Below are 20,204 nucleotides of genomic sequence, written 5' to 3'. Positions count from 1 at the left end.
ACTGGCATATCACAGAATATTGAGAACTCGAAATTGCTGCATGGATTAACCTCGAGCGATGAAGGCTATACTTGACTGATTGAACAATGCTCCTTACAACAGCACTTTCAGTAGATTTATTTGCCCCTTGTATCCTGCCATTTTTCTCTGTCCATATAAAATATCCATAGTAACACCAAGCCATCTTCAGCAACATAGCGGGAAAGGATCTTTAACTCAAGGAACTGCCACGCACTCGTAGAAGAGTAAGCGCCATCTAGACTGAGCTTCCAAATCACAGTTTCGTTTACCAGTAGAATAAACTTTGAAGAAAAATTCATGGCTCTTCAAGAATGTTATCATGAAACCCCCATTGGACGGAATTAGATTTCACTTTTAGAGTGCGCCTGGGATGATAAAGCTTCTGTGATAGCTCTTTTCTATTACTTCAGACAGGAGAACATCATCCCCAATTCTCCTACAATTTAGAAAAGCTTTCTGATTGCTGCCAATGCGTAAAGGCAGAAAATTACAAGTCTATTCGCTATAATCTTAGAGATACACTGTACAAAGTTGTGCAGCAGGAAACAGGCCTGAAATCTGAGACTTTTTTTGCATTGGGATCTTTAGGAGTAAGAGCTAGAAAAGTTGCATTGATTGCTTTTAAAAGCTTACCACTTCATCACTAACCACACTCCATGAGCTTTGGAAGAAAAGTATTTTGCCCATTGCCAACAAGATGTTGAAATTGCGTCCATACAAGGTTACTTATCTTCAATAATTTCCTCCAGTTCCTTGTGTACTGCCATTAGGAGTTTTGAGGTTCCAGATGCTTCTCTCCTTCAAAACGTTGCCATTGACACCAAGCTGCCCATAGAGAACCTGCTTGAAGAAACATGTTCCAAACACTATATAAACTTTCTAATCCCATTGCACAAGCATAACTCCATTATTTGATCTTTCTAATAGCGTCCCTATTTCTTATTAGGAAGAGCAACACAATCCCAACAGAAAATTCATCATTACCATTTCAAAGACATGCACTACATAAACTTTCTTTCAATAATTTTGATGACTAGTCTGGGAGAATAAATATGCAACACCAGTATGTTTGAAGGCTAAAAATAAGAGTGGAGATCACTTGAAGTATCTCGGCGAAAGAGAGAAGTTTCGACGCCAGTGCTGAAATCTTTGCGTGATCTTGTCAACCAGCACCTGGTAATCTGCAGATTTAACTCTACCAGTGGTAACAGGAACACCCAAGTACTTCACTGGAAGGTTACCCATTTTGAAGCCTGGTGGACTTTGAAGTTCAGTAGCCTGTTAGAAAAATAAAAACACAGAAATTTGGCTTATTAGGAAAACAAAAACGGAAGAAAGAAAGAAAAGGAGTAACCTAACCTGAAATTTCATCAAACAATTCCAGTATACATAAGCCAAATTAACCAGCACAACTTAACCCAACCTCCCGGTCCCATGATTACAGGGATTGTCCTCTAAATCTCTCTGGTTCATAATTTTAACATTCACAGCTAGCTAGCATCTCCTAACACAAATGGATTACATAAAGCTAATTAGTTACTAAACTACAAACATACAAATGGGTATTGAATCCCCCTAATTCGAATTCTTTTACATTATTATCAAGAAGCGCTTAAAAAGACAGAGTAGAAACCATTTACCTTCTTACCAGACCAATCCATCCCGCTCCGTTCTCACACTCATCCTTTCTTTCTTTAATCTAATTTCACCATCCACGCGATTAACTGCATTCCAAGTCCACACCAATATTCAAATGCAATCACAACCCACCATCACCATCACCATCACCATCACCTTCTTGCACAACCTAAAGGTATCATCAGCAAATCACAACCCATTTTGAAAAATATAAAGAACAAAACGCTAGTAAAAAGAAGAAACAATACAAATCCTTGAAACCTCCAAAAGCAAGACGAAAGGGGTTCCCCTTTTATTGGAACCCACAAGTAACAGACCCCACCCACCCATAAAAATAATGAATATAAACCTCAAATCCCAAAGACAGACAAACCGATCCATCCATCATCTTCTAATCCAACCCAACCCACTTATAAAATTAAGCTTTTTTTTTTTTTTTTTTTTTTCTACTTAGAACATCTACAATAAAAAATACTATTTTTAAAAAAATAAATTAATAAAATAATATTTTAAATAGTATAAATATAGTTTTTTTTATCATATATATTCTAATAAAAAAAACATTTAAAAAATTAATTTCATTAGAGTTAAATAAATAAGTGTTTTATTTTTTTAAGAATTTTGATGTTATTTTTTTTTCACGTAGCTAAATTTAATTGATTTATTTTTTTATTGGCTTCATTTTATTAGTTTTAACTCTTTTGAGAGATATATAAAAATAAGATTTATGAAAAAAAAAAGATATTTTAGCTTTTTTTTTTTACTTTTTCTTTAAAGAAAGAAAAATAAAAAAATATATATTTTATTTATTTATTTTTAATTATTCATTTAGCAACTACATTGGAGATGTTATCACACCCACTTACTCTGCAACTGCAAGCAGACGTATGCTTCTAGTACGGTACCGTACGTATGTTCACAGAAAGTTTGGCTCCCTTTACACGTCAGCAACAGATCCATTAAAAGGAGAGAAGGCCCCACCCAACCCAACAAAGACAGTCCCCAGCCCACCAACCTCAGCCGAGCCTCCTCGTATTTGTTTTTGTCGTCGGCTAGTGCTGACAGTGACAGAAACCACCTTAATTACACGAAGTATGTTCGATTCCCTGGCGACCAACCATATTTTGCCACGACAACAATATGGAATAAATAAATTAAGAACAAAACAAGAGAAGTATGTTGCCTTCTACATGCATGTTCTGTTCGTGTGAGTTAGTTATAGCTTTCAAAATTTTCAGTGACCGTTGGAAGCGCGAACCCCTCAAACCCTAATATATAGATGGGTGTAGCATAACAATTACGCGTTTTGTTTTTAATCTGTAAGTTTGTTTCGCTCCTCCTCTTCATTCTTTGTTTAGGGTTTCCAGCTGAGAGACTCTTCTTCATCTCTTTTAGTCAGTCACCCATTCCCATCTTTCTTTATCAATAATAATCATATAAAGAAAGGGAGGAAGTCTCTCTTCATCTCTGTTTTGCAATTATTGCAGTGCTTAATTTGATCTTCAAGAATTAGTCATTCTTGATTCTTGATTCTTTGTTCTTGGTTTCTTGTTTTTCTCTTGTTCACATTAATTATCTTTCTTGATCCAATCCAAATAACCCTTAATACATCCACTGATCTTCTGAGTAAGTAACAGATTCGATGGCTACATCCCAGTCACAAACCCTAGCAACATTAACTCCAATCCAACTACTCCCTGGTTATAGATTCAACCCTTATGATGAAGAACTGGTGCGCTTCTTTCTGTATCCCAAACTCACTAACCCTTGCTTTACCACCTCTGCTCCTGTTAGAGATTGCAACCTCTATGCCTGTCAACCTCTCCAAATCTGGAACACCTTCCGCAGAATCCATGGTGAGGATGTTTTCTTCTTCACTGACCTCAAAAGGAAAAGCCCCAATTCCAATGTCTCCCGCAAAATCGCCGGTGGCCCTGCAACATGGCATAGAGAGGACAAAGACCATCAAGTATGTGTCCAAATTGACAAAAATTATAGTGTCACGGCCCTCAAGAAAGGCTTCAGTTACCGAAATACTCAACCTCACCAACCTGGCTGCAGTTGGATGATGTACGAGTATAGCTTGCCATCCCTTTCGCAGGTCACTGTTTTGTGTCAATTGAGAAGGAAAGACGACGACAACTCCCATCAGTCGACACAAAAAAACAAAAAGAGGAAGAGGGCCGATGCTGATGATGTTGATGATGCAGCAAACATCATATCCCAGAAGGCCAGGGTAGATCAACACGATCAGCAGCAACATAACATGGGTTTCTACAGGGCATCCGAAACTGTATCTGAAGAAGTGGTGAATGGGGTGAGATTTAAGGATTTTGAGTCTTTTTATCGTCAAAATGTGCAGGATTTTGACAGTTGTGAGATGGTTGCCAATTCCACTACATCCACTACTGGCCATGTTTCACCAACTACTGTATCCACATTGAATCCTGACGAGAACTTCAAACCATTTGAGGTTTTTTGCATCGACAATGATGGGGAAGCTGCAGCAAACGAGGATGACGATTTTCATCAAAAGATTCTTGAGCTGCAAAATCCCACTGTTTTCTCTGATGAGGCGGATGTTGTTCCAGCCATTGAAGTAGCACCTATTCAGGCTGATGGAGTTCAAACTACACAAGTAGGGTCGAACCTGATCGAGGTTGTCTGCATCGACAATGATAGGGAAGCTGCAGCCAAGGAGGATGGCGATTTGCATCAAGAGATTCTTGGGATGCTAAATTCCACTGATTGCTCTGATAAGGCAGATGTGGTTCCAGCCATTGAAGCAGCACCTGTTCAGGTTGATGGAGTTCAAGCTACACAAGTGGGGTCGATTCTGATTGAATCCTTTACATCTGAAGTCGTTGAAAACCATCCTGACTCTGAAGTTTCTGATGATTCCAGCCTTTGGATAGAGTCGTTTCCGCCAGCATTTGCACAAGCAAATCCAACATGCGGCCTGATTCAAGAAAATAAGATTCAGATGATTCCCAATCCATTTTTCATGGACTGTTTTTATTGATTTCATGTTTTCCTCTTTGTTTATCCACGAGATTAGAGGCTATTGTCATGTATCTATTGGAAGCTGTGCATCGATCATTCTGTTTTTATATACAAGGACATGGAGAGTTCTTTAGTACTATAGTCTATTTTTTACTCACTTCTAGAGTGCTGCTAGTATCATCTCCTATTTGGGATCCTGGAAAGCTATTTGTGTAGTGTTAAGGGCAAGGGATATAATCCTTGACAATAATGCTATTTAATTTCTTTTCATCCTAAATTCGTCAACTAAGTACTTATCAACATTGTTTCTAGATTTTGTGTCTATTAACCTAATAATATAAATTAGTATGCTGTTTATGAATTATTGAATTACACTAAACAATTTTTGCAAACACACATCACATCCTTAAAGGCACAATTGATTCCTTAATTAATAACAGTTCTAATACAATAGATGTTCGAACTTCAAAATTCAAAGTAGAAATTAACTCAGCAAACAGATAGGAAAGTGGAATTATTAAATGACAAAGCAAGTGAAAGCAGCTCAACAGAGGACATGCCATTAATGATTGCTTGAATGGGAGGTAGTTTGTATTTTTTTTTAATAAAAAACATGTTTTTATATCTTTTAAAGGTATTGTTTGTGCTTAAAAGATATTATAATTTGACAAAAAATCACCACACACTCTACCTCCTAGTCTCTTTCTTGAGTTGAATTCTTTTCCATTCCTCACGATCGCCCCTAAGAGTCTGATTCATGGTTCAAAAACTATTATAATCAAAGAATCATAGGTTCTTAGGGTTACAGTAGCACAATGAAGATTATAAAACAAGCTTAACCCATTTGGGTTTACTAAACCCGTCTGGGAAAGCGGGTCACTAAACCGGGTTACTGAGTTTCTAACATAAATCGGAATAGGAGTTCCATGATTTTTTATCGGAATGTACATGTGGGCCATACCAGCAGCCTATGAGATGTCGACACCTTGTCTTGTTGAACTCTCAAAGATTACTCATCGATTATAACCATTGAGCTTCTGTCACGTGTTCAACCCCAATCACATAATAAATTGAAAACTAACATAAAATCGGAAGGCAAATGTGATGATACAGCAAATAAATAATAATAATAATAATAATAAAAGGGCAACCGAGCTCTATTTCTCTATTTTTCTTTATTTTTTAGCTTAATATAGTCTAATTTACTATTTATAAATAATATTTACTATGCTAAACACATTAATAACAAGTTTTAGTATTCGGTCAGACCAAGCTTTACTCTCTCATCTCTTTCTTTTTTTTCTATTCTTCCCCTGTCTTCAGTAGAAAAGAGAAAAGGTGACAAGAAGGCTCCCCCCCTCTCTCTCTCTTATTCTAACCGAACTATTTTATCTCATCTTATTTTACTATTTATGAATAGTACTATTCGTTAAATAATATTTATATAATCTTATTTATTAAGAGTAAAATAATACTTTCAGCTTAACCTATATATACTTTATTTGTATTTAGATTAAGTTAATAAACTCATAATATACAGATTATTCAGAATTATAGTCTCTTTTTTGTGTTTGATCTTAATTATTTCAACACTATTTACATTATACTATTCCAGCATTGTATTATTCATTATTATTTATGAATGGTCTTTTTTTATATATATTTCTCCAGATATTTTTCAAGCTATATATTCTCTGATTTTAAGAGAGAAATGAATATATCATGAGATCCAAGGGATTATTCATCCAAGAACATAACATTTATATTGTCTTCACTATATAGAAAACATACTCAACGAGATAGAAAACACGTAAGTTTTCTCTACATATGAAAACTACATATTTTATTCTCTTGAATTTTTACTTGTTTGTCGCGAGATAAAGCAACGTCAAATATTGACGTAAGCATCGAAGTATTCCGTATTCCATGATCTCATTAGCCAAGAAAAGTCAACATTTTTCTGTGAAGCTTTTCCACAACTTCATCAATATGGGACATAGAGAGGTTTTTTTTTTCTTTTGTAACTACGTTTTAAAAAGTGTATTTGGCTTGAAAAAAAATATTAAATTAATTATAATTTTTTTAGTGTTTTCCGATGGTTTTGATGTGTTGGTGGTGTCAAAATTGAAAAAATTCATTTTGATACATTTTCAGACAAAAATATTTTGTAAAAGCATCATACACCACAATACCAAATACAGGGTTATATTAATTTTCTTTTATTTTATTATATGATACAAAATACTAAAATTAATTTACAATCGACCTAATACCGAAGAATAAAATTCAATGAAAATCCAACATTAAAGGTTGGAATTGAAAAAAATAAAAAGAAAAAGAAATAAAGAAAAAGAAAAACACAAGAAAAAAAAACAAAAGGGCTAACAAAAAAAACCTAAATGTGCAGGCTTGAGTGGCCCGATGCGACTAAAACTGTTACAATAAAGCATAGGCGTAAGCATGCATGCCTAGGCAAATAATTATTATTTTTTCACAAAGGGTGCATGACATGTTATCTATTCTTTCTTTTCAAAATAAAAAATGAATAGGTAACAAGTTGTTTGCTATGATAAATAACTTATTCTCTTTTCCCCAGAATCTCATCATCATAAAGGTGGCTGAAAAATCAATGGAGATGATTTTTTATCACAAATTCCATTTCAACCATTTTTAACTTGAAAGAACCAAAAAAAAAAAAAAAACACCATAAAGACCTAAATAAACCCATTTCTAGCATTAAATAACTTGAAAAATGGTTGAAAAAACAAAATTCAACCCACATTAATAAAACTTCTCAACCTCACATCTACCAATGTAGGCAAGGTGAAGGCCAAACAACACCATAATAGAACTCCTTTGGTTAAATGAAACTATTTGACACTAAGATTGACCTTTTTCGGAGCTAGGATCAATGTCAACGAATCACTTTCTCTCTCCTCGTTGTTTTCATACGAGTTTCTCTCACCTCTCTCTAACTTAAGGTTGAAAATTAAGAAAATAAACTTTTAGACCAAAATAAAAATTGTAAGTAGTGTAATTAGCCATATATTTTCTCTTGAACTTTTAGGACACAATGAAATAACTCTCTTTGAATGAAATCATTTGTCACCAAAATCAACCTTTTCATGGTCAAAATTGGTGTTAACAAATCACTTTCTATTTTCTTGCTATTTTTAGACTAGTTTTTATCTCCTCTCTTTAGCTCAAGGATTAAAAAATAGAGAAAATAAACGTTTGGACCAAAATAAAAATGTCAAGCAATGTGTAGTAAGTCAAATATTTTCTTTGTGTTTAATATGTTAGTCCTCAATCTTTAAATTTTGTAGTTTTACTATAATTTCAAGCTTGGTTTATTCAGATAAGATTATAGCAAGGTATGATTGAAAGAAAACAAAAGGTTTGAAAATGAAAAAAAATAGTAATGTGTTTCACTATTCATATTGACTGAAATTATCCTCGCGTTTTAGTTGTTTTGTTAATTATAATGCATTAAAGTGTTCATATTTATAGCTTTCTAAATACACTAAATTACTATTTTAGTCAACATAATTTTACTTATGTTTCTTCTATTATTGATCTTGGATTGGTTGTCATATTTCATACCATTATAGTAGAAATTGTCAAAGAATTATCTTAACCCAATAACTTAAACTATTAAGTGAGGTTCTAAGATATGATTTATATTATTCTCTAACACACCTCCTCAAGTGAAAGCCCTTTGAACTTGAGACTTGCACAAACTCACACTACCTTGTGCTTAATTTTTATAAAATAGAATTGGGTTGTGAGATTCAAACTTGTGACCGCTTTGTCATTAATGCTCTGATATCATGTTAAAAAATCATCACAGTCTAATAGTTTAAATTGTTAGGTGATGTCGCAAGATATGATTTTTATTATTCTCTAATAAAAATGATGCCTTGCATTTTTGTTTTCCCTTCTCTTCACATGATATAAAAGCCATAATCTTAATAACTGTTGTTTTCAGGTGTTTGTTATTAGTTTAGGTGTGGGTTTTATTAACTAAGTTTAATAAGAAAATTTGAAGGATATAGATGTAGATCCCATTTAAAAAGATGAGGTTTTTAGAAAGTTGTTACCGAAGATGCTAGAATGGTTTCATTGGACAGTGATGAAGATAATGATAATGATGATCCTTTCAAATGTGATAAACAAAAAATATCTAGGCAAAATTTGTATTAGATCTCCTTATTAACATTTTAAATTGTGTCGAAGCAAGTGTTATTTAAGGTGCTCATGAAGCATTGCTTTACAAGAAGAAAATAGATTGGCAAATACATTTCAAGATAATCTCTCCCTTTCATAATAATTCTTTAACACAAATAAAAAAAATGTGGAAAGAGATTTCAATGGACGTTGATGAAAAGGTTTTTTATTCATAGTTTTTAGCAAAAATATTATCAAAGAATCATCTTAATCTAAAAATTTAAGTTGTCAGGTGAAATCTCAAAATATGATTTATATTATTTTTTAATACACCCCCGCTCAAGTGAAAGTTTTTTAGGCTTGAAACTTATACAGGCTCATACTATTTTATGCTTAATTTTTATCAAATAAAATAAGATGATGAGATTTAAACTCATGATCATTTTGATCAACAAAACTCTGATATCAAATAATCATCCCAACCCCAAAAAATATTAAGCTATTAAATCTCATTCATCGCAATAAATGTTAAAAAATAATAACTCTATAATCAAAGAAACTTATTAGAGGTAAGAGATAGCAACAACAAACAGTTGAATTCCAATACATAAGACCAGTCTATAATGCATATATGTGGTGCAAATTCAAGTAAAAGCACTAGCCGTATAGTTCCTCCAGCTTGGCTTGCTTCCAATTGACGTATAGCTTCGCATTATCAGTTCAATCATCAATATGCATCCAAACCACTAGAATTATTTCCATAGCTTGTTGCATTACTTTTGTCGAGTAAAACTAGGCTCTCCAAATAGGAACCAATGAAGGTACGGGAAGGTTCTCCCCAAATTCGAAGATCCCGAACTTGCTGGCTCTCCAGGTCACCGGAAGCTATCCAGCCACGCTTCATCTCCATTAAAAGTTCCTCCTTCCTAATTCCTAATGCTCTGGGAATACCCTCCCCTTGTGCAGCAAGGGTCAATACCAGTTTGGTCCATGACTCCACCACACCATACTCCTTCATCACCCATATATGGAACTGAACAGAAGACAAAAAGCTAGCCTGGCATACAGAGATGGAAGATTCTTTATATACCATAAGGGACAAACATGAGGGCCTCACATTAGCCAAACAGCTAGGCAATTCAATCTCAAGAAAAACCTCATCACTCATATCAAACCCCAAAACCACATTAGAAATCCCTTCATGTTGGTCTGCCCGATAAGCAATCCAATGAACAGCTCCATTCAGGAATGCTGATGAAACACGCTGATCAGTGTCATATCTCAATGGTCCTGTCTGTGGAATACCCCTCCATGAACCCTCATTAAGTGAGTAAAGCGCTATTTCTGGGAAATTTTCGCTGCCAAACTTTGATTTCCGAAAACTGACCATCCTTATCAACTTGTAGTCATTAGCACGGGAATCATAGCCGAATCCAGCAAAGGAGTATACAGGACCCAGGATTCTAGGTTTGACAATCACGTATTTTTGTATCAATGGATTCCAAAGAATGAAGGATACTATAAGACTTCGGAAAATATTTGCAAGGCAAATTAAACCATTGCAAGAACCCATGACATGAAAATATGATTCGGAGCTCTTGAATGGGAAATGAAGTTGCATGTGCTCATTAAAATCCTGGTTATCAAGACGGAGAGAGTACTGCTCTTCTCTCTCCCTTGAACAGAGTCGAAGTAGGAAAAGATTTTGACGATCAGTTAATGAAATTGTATGTTGAAGATGCTTGAAAATGAAGGTTGGGCTCTTTATGAGGGAGTTCCAGGACTTGCACAAACTTGTGCATCGCAACAGGGATTTTATGGGGAGTTTGTAGAGGATCTCTTGTATCAAATCTTCAGACAAATAATCAGACATTTTTTTATCTGTTTAGCTTTGCTTTGCTTTTTATGTTCTTGGCAGCAGAGAGAAACAGGAAAGTAAGCAGGTCAATTGGGAAGGAAGGGTAACGTTCATCAACGGTTGTTTAGTTTGTATCAAGTTTAACCCAGCTACTCAAGAACCCTGTTAATTCCAAATAAGCATAATAATAGCTTACCGTCTTGAAGAGAAAACTCCCCATACCTTTCAAAAGTGTGAATTTTTTAGCAACGGCAAGCATAACCAATACCTAACCAGCCAAAAGGTAGAATTCTTAATGGCAAGATTAAGACTTTGGGGTCTTAATGAGAGCTTAAATGCTAGTAATAAAGAGCAATCAACAAAAGGAATACAAAACTTTTCTTCCTCTATCATCAAATGGGCGAAAGAACAGTATTTAGCTTGAAAGCTTAGATGATGACAATATCTTGCAGACCCAAATGCATAAAATCAATGAATAACAAGAGTATCAACAAAACCCGAAAAAGGAAAGCAAGGAAAGATTGAACTTGGAAAAATTGCAGCTACTTTCTACACTACACAATCAAGTTTCAAACTTTACATGATGTTATAAGAATAAAACACGGTGGGTTATAAATTATTACAGAGAGTACCTTGGAGGAAGTCGAAAGCCAAGCATGGTGGTTTGTGTCAGTCGTTGGAACTTAGGATCAGCTTGTTGATAAGAACAATAAAAACCAGCCGGCAACTTTGAAAACCATGACAATCAATGCTCAACTCTAACGTGGCATTCCGTAAGCAAAACGAAAAAGTAAAGAAACTGTAGTCTGCCTTGTAAAATCATCCCCAATTTAAAAAACTAAATTAAACAGTTAAATTGATAAAATAACTTTTTAAATAGTATAAATATATTTTTTTTTATTATGTATATTTTAATGGTAAAAAATTATTTAAAACAACTATTTATATTTTTAATATATTTCATGTTAAATTCATTTTTATATAATTATATAACTAATTTAGATATTTTATATATAATATAATTATGATATTATTAATTATATAATTAATATGAGTAATTTATAAAAATAATATAAAATGTAATGAAATAATATTAAAATTAAAAAATATAATTTAAAATTAAACTTAAAATTTATTTATATGAATATTTTTAATTTTTAATTTTATATGTTACTGTCCAATTTCCAACTGTTAATGTCTGACGTCCAACAGTTACTATCTGACTTCCAACCGTTACTGTCAAATTTTGAATTGTTACTGTTCAATTTCCAACTGTTACTATCAGACTTTCAACCATTACTGTTTGACTTTGAATCGTTACTATCTGGCTTGGAACCGTTACTGTTTGACTTCCAACTGTTACTGTCTGACTTTCAACTGTTATTATTTGACATAAAATAACAAAAAAATAAAAATCATCACAAATATCAAATTAACAACAAAAAATCTACAAAATCAAGAGATATTAAAGAGAAAATATAAAAAGCTTTTAAATAAGCATACCTTTTAATTTCAGCTAATTAACACAACCGATATTATTAATTAACCAGGGAATAATTGATTCTTGTTTTTCTAAATTTAGAAGAAGAGTGAGGCACAATACAAGATTTAAAAAAAAAAAAAAAACAAGTTTCTTTCCTTGCTTTTAAAAAAAAAAAAAACATTGTCGACCAACAGCTATAAAAATAGCCGTTAGTAACGTTAATTTCATTTTAGCTATTTCTACAGAAACATATAGAAATAGCTCTTTTTAAATTGAATAGCTATTTTGGTTTCTTTTTGGCTTACCATGTTAGAATGGTAAAATAAAGAAATAAAAGTTATAAAAACATGTTTTTAAATTTATTTTTTTATTTATCTCTTCGATTGTAGATGCTCTAATAATGGTCAAAGTGGTTTTACCTTCCAAAAGCAGGCAGCTTTGAAAATGAGGCCTGTTTAGGTTAGCAACTGGCTGGAGAAAGGGAATTGACATTGGCCCAAAAATACCCCATCTGTTGAAAAGAACCCTAAGCTCTAACATTCAATTTTTTAAAAAGAAAAATAATTTCACCTTCTCGACAATTAAATGCAGTGAGACCTTACTTTTATCTTTTTAATTGTTATTTCTCAGAAATTACAGTTTATACACTATACACTGGTCAACACAAAATTCATGTTTTAGCACAAAAGCTAAAATATCCCTGAAGATGATTGTAGTTGTGTAATTGCATTGATTTCATTGGTTTTGTAATATTTTTATTTTTCACTTAGTTCTCTCTCTATAAAAATGTTATCAATTATATAAATAAATAGTAAAATATAAAAAGTAATTTTTAAAAACAAACACTTTCGAAAGTAATTATCTCTTTAAAAAAATATTATTTATAAAGATTTTGAAGTTTTTATTTATTTGAAAAAGATACCGTGTTAATTGACACTCAAACTGGTAAATGAACACCCTTTACTGATATTTTACAAAAAGATTATTTTTATTTTTATTTTAGTTCCTTGGTAGAAAGATATCCTCTAATATCAATCAAAACTAAATCTCCTCTCCAAGACATTATTAAGAGTACCTCGTATGCCTCGAAAATGATCTTTACAGTTTTTAGAGGAGAAAACTAAAGTGGGCAGCCTCCAAAGTCCAAGACGTGGGAGAACTAAACAAAATACTAATAATAATGATGACAATAAATAGAAACGGCACTGGCGACTTTTCCCTTTACTTTCCAAGTTCATTCACCAAGTAATATTGACTAGATTATCAAATTCTACTGAGCAACTGCGACATAAGCAACTTGTACATTAGGATGTTTCATTGAGTAAGTCTCTGCATCTCATTTTGATCGCCCAGTGTCTCCATCAGAAGAGGAGGAGCATATTGTGCTGTCCCCTGGTGCTCCTCCGAATCCTGACAGAATGAAAGAATGATAGCATCAATTGACATCTCCACCACAGCGAAGAAGAGAGTCGCAACGACATAACCGAGAGCCCAGCAGACCTGCACACGTACAGAAACGCACAAAATAAAGACATTTTGAATCACTGGTTTCTATAACATAGAAAAAGTACCAAGGAAAGATATTGTGCAACTATTTGAATATCTAGATGTCTGGCTTGGAATTAAACCACATACCAGCACAGGAAGCAGTGGGGAGGAAATCTTGTTATGAGATGATCTATATTTGTGGGTATCCAACATCAGGAAAGCAAAAAGTGCACTTGAGAGGCTGACACATAACTTTCCAAGATATAGAATGACATCTCCAATCACATTCACCCTCCCTATTCTAAGGATGTTGCTGATGATCAATTCAGTTGCAATTGCAGAAGCTCTGCAGAAGCTTTTACCTGTTATAGCTATCTGCAGAAGGTAAAAGAAGAAAATAGCACATGGATCAACGAAAGAACCAAGCTTGAACAGACAATGAGTCCTCAAATAAATTCTGGGCGTAAGGAAATGTATTATGACATGGTGACAATTGTGTGCCAGCCAATAAGAGAAAACAACTGAATCCATTCCAGAGTTTTTTAATTAAATAAAGCAGGTAAAGTCTTTGGAACAACAATGGGTATCCTTGTTCATCCTTCAATAAGGACATAATTGGGGACTGTACTGCAAATGGCAAGTCCCATTGCCATATTAGATTACCGTGACTTAACAGGGCATATCTTACAAAATATACCCAAGCAGCCATGCAAGACATGATATGACAAATTGATAGTTTTGAACCTTACCATTATATAAGCATTGCGGTTCACAGATCTTATAATCCACTCAATACACTGAAAACAAAACCGAGAAGTGTGATATACTGTCTTTCCCATACAGCTTTCAGGAGTAGTATTAGCAACTTTCAGTTTGCGACGAATTGACTCAAGTATGAAGCGAACAGATTCCACAAACGACAACACCAGGGAGCCAAGAGCCACAGAACCAAGGCTGTACCGTATAAGCTGCTTCATTGAGGAAAAAACAGGTAGGAATGGAATCTCTGGCTGCATTGCGAAAAATAAACAGCTTAAAAAAGTTATGCTCAGGTAACATAATTTGCAAAATATCAATTACAAGTACATCTAAAAGCAATCAAGTCCAGAGTGGTCACAGTAAGGTTGTGTCAGAATGAGACCATCCCATCAAAAGCATATAACACAAGCATTTCCTGGATATGATGAATTCACATGATCGATTTTTGCATAATTGTCAATACTAGATGTATGATTTAGTGTCTTACCGATGTCTCACCACGAGCCCAATAATAGGAGGCAACAGAACCCGCAATCACAGTTGAAGAGCAAGCTATAAAGAATTGGGTGGCCCAGTAACAACCAAATAGGTGGAAAAAAATTGCAATTGATATGTGAGGAGTATAATGGATACTATAACCACAGCAACGATCACAGTTGACCCTTTTTGATACAAGATCATATGCACAGCAATTGGAGTTGCAATTGTTCTGGACAATCTGGCCGGAACTAAACAAATAGAATGCAGCTGCAAACCAGAACATATAAAAGATTCCAAGGATAGCATATGGCATCACTGGAAAGATTATGAGTGCTTGAACTTCTCCTATGACCTTTGCAGCAACCTGCATACAGAGTAAAAGAGTACTTCATTCATTCAGAATTGCATCAACCTATTCTATGGTTGATCAATAATGAATACCAAATTGTGCCTGAAGATATAGCTCATCACAATTAGACGATTGAGAAAGTGGTATTCTCACTTTTCAATAAAGAAAAAAGAAATTTTGTCATATGCTCAGGCACATCATCTGCAAAAGAAGCAATCCTGGGAAATTTTCTAATTCTAGAGTATGGATTTCTAGGTACTAGGTAGGTCCTGTAATTTAGAATTATTGATCATCCAAGTGCCGTACATCTATTGAGCATATCTTTGGTAGTCTAGTAGTTGATAGTAGTGGTATATCTTAATTTGGCACCACGATTCAGTGGAATCCAAGGTGAAGATGAGCTGAAAGGTAATCCAGTCAAGAAAGGTGTTTTAACAATCAGGCATTCCTAACACTTGCAAGGGCAATGCATAATTGCATTTATAAGTTCCCAGCGACAGAATAAGAATTAAGCTGTGATCTGGTTGGCTGTATCACTACAATCTAGTTCAGGAATGGAACACAATTAAAATGCAAACACATCTTAAAAACTTCACTAAATTAGATTTACCAGATTATAAGTTGCTGAGGTTGGAGCACTAAAATCTGCATTACCATTGAATGGGCCTACGATTGTGAGTCTTCCATAACTCATAAGTTTCTAGCAATCTTTTATTCATTATTATATTTTAGTTTGAGTTAGATATATACTAGCCTTGAGGACAGATGTAGCCATAAGGATGCGGTGGACAATTGCAATTGATGTAAGGATGGAAACAACCATTATAAAAGTCATCAGAACAGCAGCAGCGCGGAGATGATTTAGCTCCTGAAAGATGCAAATTACTTGAGTAAATAACATGACACATGCACATGCAAAAACCACAGCAAATCATGATATTAGAGAGGGAAAGAGAGAGAAATAATCATATACTCATTAATGAGGAAACCCACCCGTCCAAACACGTGGTAGTACGGATCAAGTGCACCAATGATAGGGGAGATCGCATCATTCCCAATCCATCCAGCTAAATTAGACAAAAGCATAATAAACTAAGGTTAACATCTCCAATAATTATTGCCACATTCAGGTGTACAAGGAAACTTCTGTCACAATACTTGGAACCATTGAGACTAAAATAAGTTAGCTACAGAAAACTAAACTTTTAGAACTCGGGAGTCAATCAATGCTGAACAAAAAAGGGCAAAAAGGAAACTCTTTGTATAAAAACTTAGGAAGAACTACTTCACCAACAAGAGCAGAAAAGCTAACAGAACAACCACAACCCAAAACAGGGACATCTTTATTTCCTTTAGTATTTTAAAAAGAAAAGGAACTTGTTTTCTTATTGGTGAAGCTAAGCAGTGCTACTACACTACATTAAAAGAATTGGCTATATCCATGATTCCAAGTTTTTCTAAGTCCACCCTCATAAGAATTACCTTTACCAACATTGCCAACATACTGCTGTATCATAAAGCATTAGAGCTAACCTTTCAGGTAGTAAAACATTGTTACTGCGATAATGAGAATATTAAAAAGGGCAACTGTTATCCAAGGCATTGCAGCAACAAAATGCCGAATCAGCAGTAGCCAGATCACTGATACAAATAGTGGCAAGAGTCCTCCACAAACAATCAATACTGGCCAGGACTTTTCAATGTCAGCCACGTATCTCTGCATACAAAACATAAATGATGAACTTTGACAGCAGAAATCCAACATGTATAGTTGTCTCCATGGAAAAACCAAGTATGCATATGACACAGAGAGGGAGGAATGAAGTAATATAATTCACTTATCCACTGGTATAATCATTCTAAAGAAGCAATGCAGGGGAAAGTCCCCTAACCTTCAAAACTGATGACCGAGCATTGATGGACCTGTGAATGGATTTGTCTATTATAATGTCCTCATTGATGTTCACTCCACCCATTTGCTGCCAATGTCGCATAGATACATTTGATGCACGAGCAACATATTGGCATCTCCAATAAACTGAGATTAAACATACACAATTTTGCAAACAAAAAATTGAAGTTAAGAACCAATATGCCTGTAATCAATCAACATAGTTGCACCCTAATATCCTGGTGATAGTACTTCAGAAAGTTGTGCCTCACAAACAGAATATAGTTTACTTACCATTTACACTTGGGAATATCACAGGGTAACAGGGACCCTGAAGTTGAAGAGATGTGTTTCTCATTTCAGGAGTGAGGAACTCAAAATAGTCATAGTTCCTATCAATCCAATCATCCACAGAGAGACGGATTTCTCCTTCTGGATAATCACACACCCAATTAAGTCCATCTTCTGAGGGAATGGGGCAGTCCAACAAGCATATGCTCCGAGCATTAGCCAACTTGAATTGGCTGTTCTTCAAACCACTAAGATAGACCTGGTTAGAATTTAACCAATATGTAAGCTCCAATTCACGAAGACCAGGGTGTGCATGTCTGTCACCACAAACATTTCCTTTGTAGTCCAGCCCATAAGTAAGCCTGATAAGCCATAACAAAAGCAATCATAATAATGAACAAAGAGCAAAATGTAGATGAAAAAAAAAACATATCAAAGCAAAACTGGAAAATACACACAAGCAAATATGCTTAATGTAGCCAAAATCTAAATACAGTAATTGCACAGATTTGAAGTAGCAACCAGTCAATGTGAAGCAATGTATCGTTTGCTATCCAAAAAACATGTATTATAAGTTGCCAACACCTTCAGCGGGAAATTTATTATCTCACAGTCTAGAGCTCAAATTTGGCACTAGAAAAGTTGAAAATCTCTATTGACCTGTCAAATACAAAACCACTTGACCAAAATTGAAGAGAGATTTTCATTAAAACTTGGGTTGGCATTCCAAATTCCCATTTTCAATTTTTGCTTCATTAATTTTCTTTGCAACCAAACAGATAAACAATAAAAAAGCTATAAAAAAAAAAAAAAAAAAAAAAAAAAAAAAACAGAGAGACCTACGTAACATATGGAAGTTCTAAATTTTACATGAAAGTAAAGACTACTCAGATAATATGAGCAAATGCATAGCTGCTTTTTTTTTTTTTTTTTTCTAAATACAGCTAAAAATAACAAATTTAATAAATTAAAACTAACAAATGTTAAAAAAAGCGATCCCATTTAAGAGACAGCAAATCTTAACATAAAAATCACAAATAAGAAAAAATTACCAAAGAAAATAAAGATACCCCATTTGGGTTTTCGAAGTGAGTATGTTTATAAACAAAGCTAAAAAAGATACTTGCCTTAAAGGGTTTCCTTTGTTGAATCCAAAGCTAGAGTTAACAATCATAGCAACCCAGAATGCTATGAAAATAACAAGAAATGCAACATCTCGACATTTCCTGTTGTGTCTAATGATTCCACTAACTTGAGTACTCCCATCACTTGAAGGGTACCTCCCTATCACTGCCCCTAGAGGTCCTCTCATCTCGCTACACACACTGCCACTGTATGTATCTCTTGCTCTCTTATCTCTCAATGCTCAAGAACTAGAGAGGGAAAGTAGGGGTAGAGGGAGCGGGAGAGACAGAAAAGGGAAAGTATTTTTAGTGAGAGAAAAAAGAGAAGGGACAGTAGAGTGGAAGCTAAAAAAGGGTGTGTTTTAGATTTGGAATAAATTTCAGCAGTAGTTTAATAATTTTGCTTTTGGTTTCAAGACAAAGATACTGTTGAATCATTGATATGTTCTTGCAGAGATTAAGGGGGTGTTTGGATGGGAGTGAGTTTTAATTTGTTTTTTATTAAAATTTAATTATTTTTTTAAGTTATTTTTTTTAATATTTTTGGATTATTTTACTGTATTATTATTAAAAATAAATTTAAAAGAATAAAAAATATATATTATTTTAATATATTTTTTTTAAAATAAAAAAAAACATCTTAAGAAACAAATATTTTGAGAGAATCCATGTAACTGCGGCTTTTGAAGTGGACGCTCCTGATCCATTGGCTCTGCTTTAGAGCTTAGCTTAGCTTTTGTTTTCTTTATTATTTGTACCATCCCATTCCCACCACGGTTACCAAAAAGTCCATGAACAAAGATCCCATCTTCAAATTTATTTTTATTTTCATTCTACGGACTAAGATGTTCTTTTCTTAAAATAAATGATGTTCAATATATTTTTATTTTGTTGGTATCTAGGTTCATTTTATTTTTTTATATCCGCCTTAAATATGTTTAATAACTTAATAACATTAGATTGTCTTATATTTGTTTCACACTCATTGCGGCTATTTAAATCTATAAATACATGGAAAAAGTTGATAGATTTTATTTAATCACGAAATTTTTCTATTAAAAAATAAAAATTTAATTCTTGTCAAGCAATTGTTGAGGCTGTGTCGAGCAAATAGTTTTTGCCTATGAAGTTTTTGGATTTTTATCGAAATTTTCTTTAATTAAAAATCCATTTTTATTTATGTATTTACTTCTTTTCTATTAATAATATGTTTTTTTAATGCAAAACTTATCATGATCTTTCAATTAAAAAATAATAATAATCGTGTTTTGATATATATATAATGGCATAAACAAATAATTGAGAATAACCCCCGGGACGATTAGATGATAGGGTTTCTAGATGCCTAGTTTTGGTTATATGGCTACATAAAGTAACACTTTGGCTTCTCATTAAATTTCAAGAGTTTTTTTTTTGTTTTAAATTAAAATTTTTAGTATTTTTGTATCAAAATATTATTTTAATATATTTTTAAATAAAAAACACTTAAAAATAAATATGCGGCAGTACAAAAAGGCACAAGTCTCTGTAATTGTCGCACACAATCCTTGACATTTGGTTAGGGCTAGCTGGTTCAGAGCACCTCCACTTCACTTTGGATCTGAGACACAAAACTACCCTAACAAGTAATAACACCACCTCCACTGTCGACT

General features: G+C 33.8%; 2 protein-coding genes and 1 long non-coding RNA gene across 4 annotated transcripts; all 3 read right to left on the bottom strand.

The window, feature by feature from the left end:
• Positions 1 to 1,959, bottom strand: LOC140956111 (uncharacterized). 2 transcript variants are annotated; one of them, XR_012171137.1, is made up of 4 exons: positions 1,662 to 1,959; positions 1,381 to 1,525; positions 655 to 1,299; positions 1 to 484 (listed from the first exon to the last, which is right to left on the bottom strand). It is a non-coding gene; the product is annotated as an uncharacterized lncRNA (long non-coding RNA). The 2 variants fall into 2 exon arrangements; XR_012171138.1 differs by lacking the exon at positions 1,381 to 1,525.
• Positions 1,960 to 9,357: 7,398 nt separating this feature from the next.
• Positions 9,358 to 11,469, bottom strand: LOC118038400 (F-box protein CPR1). Its single transcript, XM_035044737.2, has 2 exons — positions 11,320 to 11,469; positions 9,358 to 10,955 (listed from the first exon to the last, which is right to left on the bottom strand). Exon 2 carries the CDS (start codon positions 10,700 to 10,702, stop codon positions 9,557 to 9,559), a length of 1,146 nt encoding a protein of 381 aa, XP_034900628.1. The 5' UTR covers positions 10,703 to 10,955; positions 11,320 to 11,469; the 3' UTR covers positions 9,358 to 9,556.
• A 1,852-nt stretch (positions 11,470 to 13,321) lies between these two features.
• Positions 13,322 to 18,994, bottom strand: LOC118038397 (choline transporter protein 1). Its single transcript, XM_035044734.2, has 10 exons — positions 18,556 to 18,994; positions 17,432 to 17,790; positions 17,139 to 17,284; positions 16,780 to 16,963; positions 16,240 to 16,313; positions 16,001 to 16,114; positions 14,905 to 15,261; positions 14,408 to 14,668; positions 13,806 to 14,033; positions 13,322 to 13,670 (listed from the first exon to the last, which is right to left on the bottom strand). The coding sequence occupies exons 1-10, from the start codon at positions 18,738 to 18,740 to the stop codon at positions 13,485 to 13,487; spliced, it is 2,094 nt and encodes a 697-aa protein (XP_034900625.1). The 5' UTR covers positions 18,741 to 18,994; the 3' UTR covers positions 13,322 to 13,484.
• Between the last annotated feature and the right edge of the window lie 1,210 nt (positions 18,995 to 20,204).

This window comes from Populus alba, chromosome 11, assembly GCF_005239225.2.
Source record: "Populus alba chromosome 11, ASM523922v2, whole genome shotgun sequence".
NCBI classification, from domain to species: domain Eukaryota; kingdom Viridiplantae; phylum Streptophyta; class Magnoliopsida; order Malpighiales; family Salicaceae; genus Populus; species Populus alba.
This window is presented reverse-complemented; position numbering and strand designations above follow the sequence as displayed.

Excerpts from the sequence above, each read along its gene's own strand:
- LOC118038400 (XM_035044737.2), bottom strand. The coding sequence starts at position 10,702 with ATGTCTGATTATTTGTCTGAAGATTTGATACAAGAGATCCTCTACAAA.
- LOC118038397 (XM_035044734.2), bottom strand. The coding sequence starts at position 18,740 with ATGAGAGGACCTCTAGGGGCAGTGATAGGGAGGTACCCTTCAAGTGAT. Across the intron at positions 15,262-16,000 it reads TGGCTACATCTGTCCTCAAG|GTTGCTGCAAAGGTCATAGG; the intron begins GCTAGTATATAT and ends CTCTGTATGCAG. Across the intron at positions 14,669-14,904 it reads GGGCTCGTGGTGAGACATCG|CCAGAGATTCCATTCCTACC; the intron begins GTAAGACACTAA and ends TTCGCAATGCAG.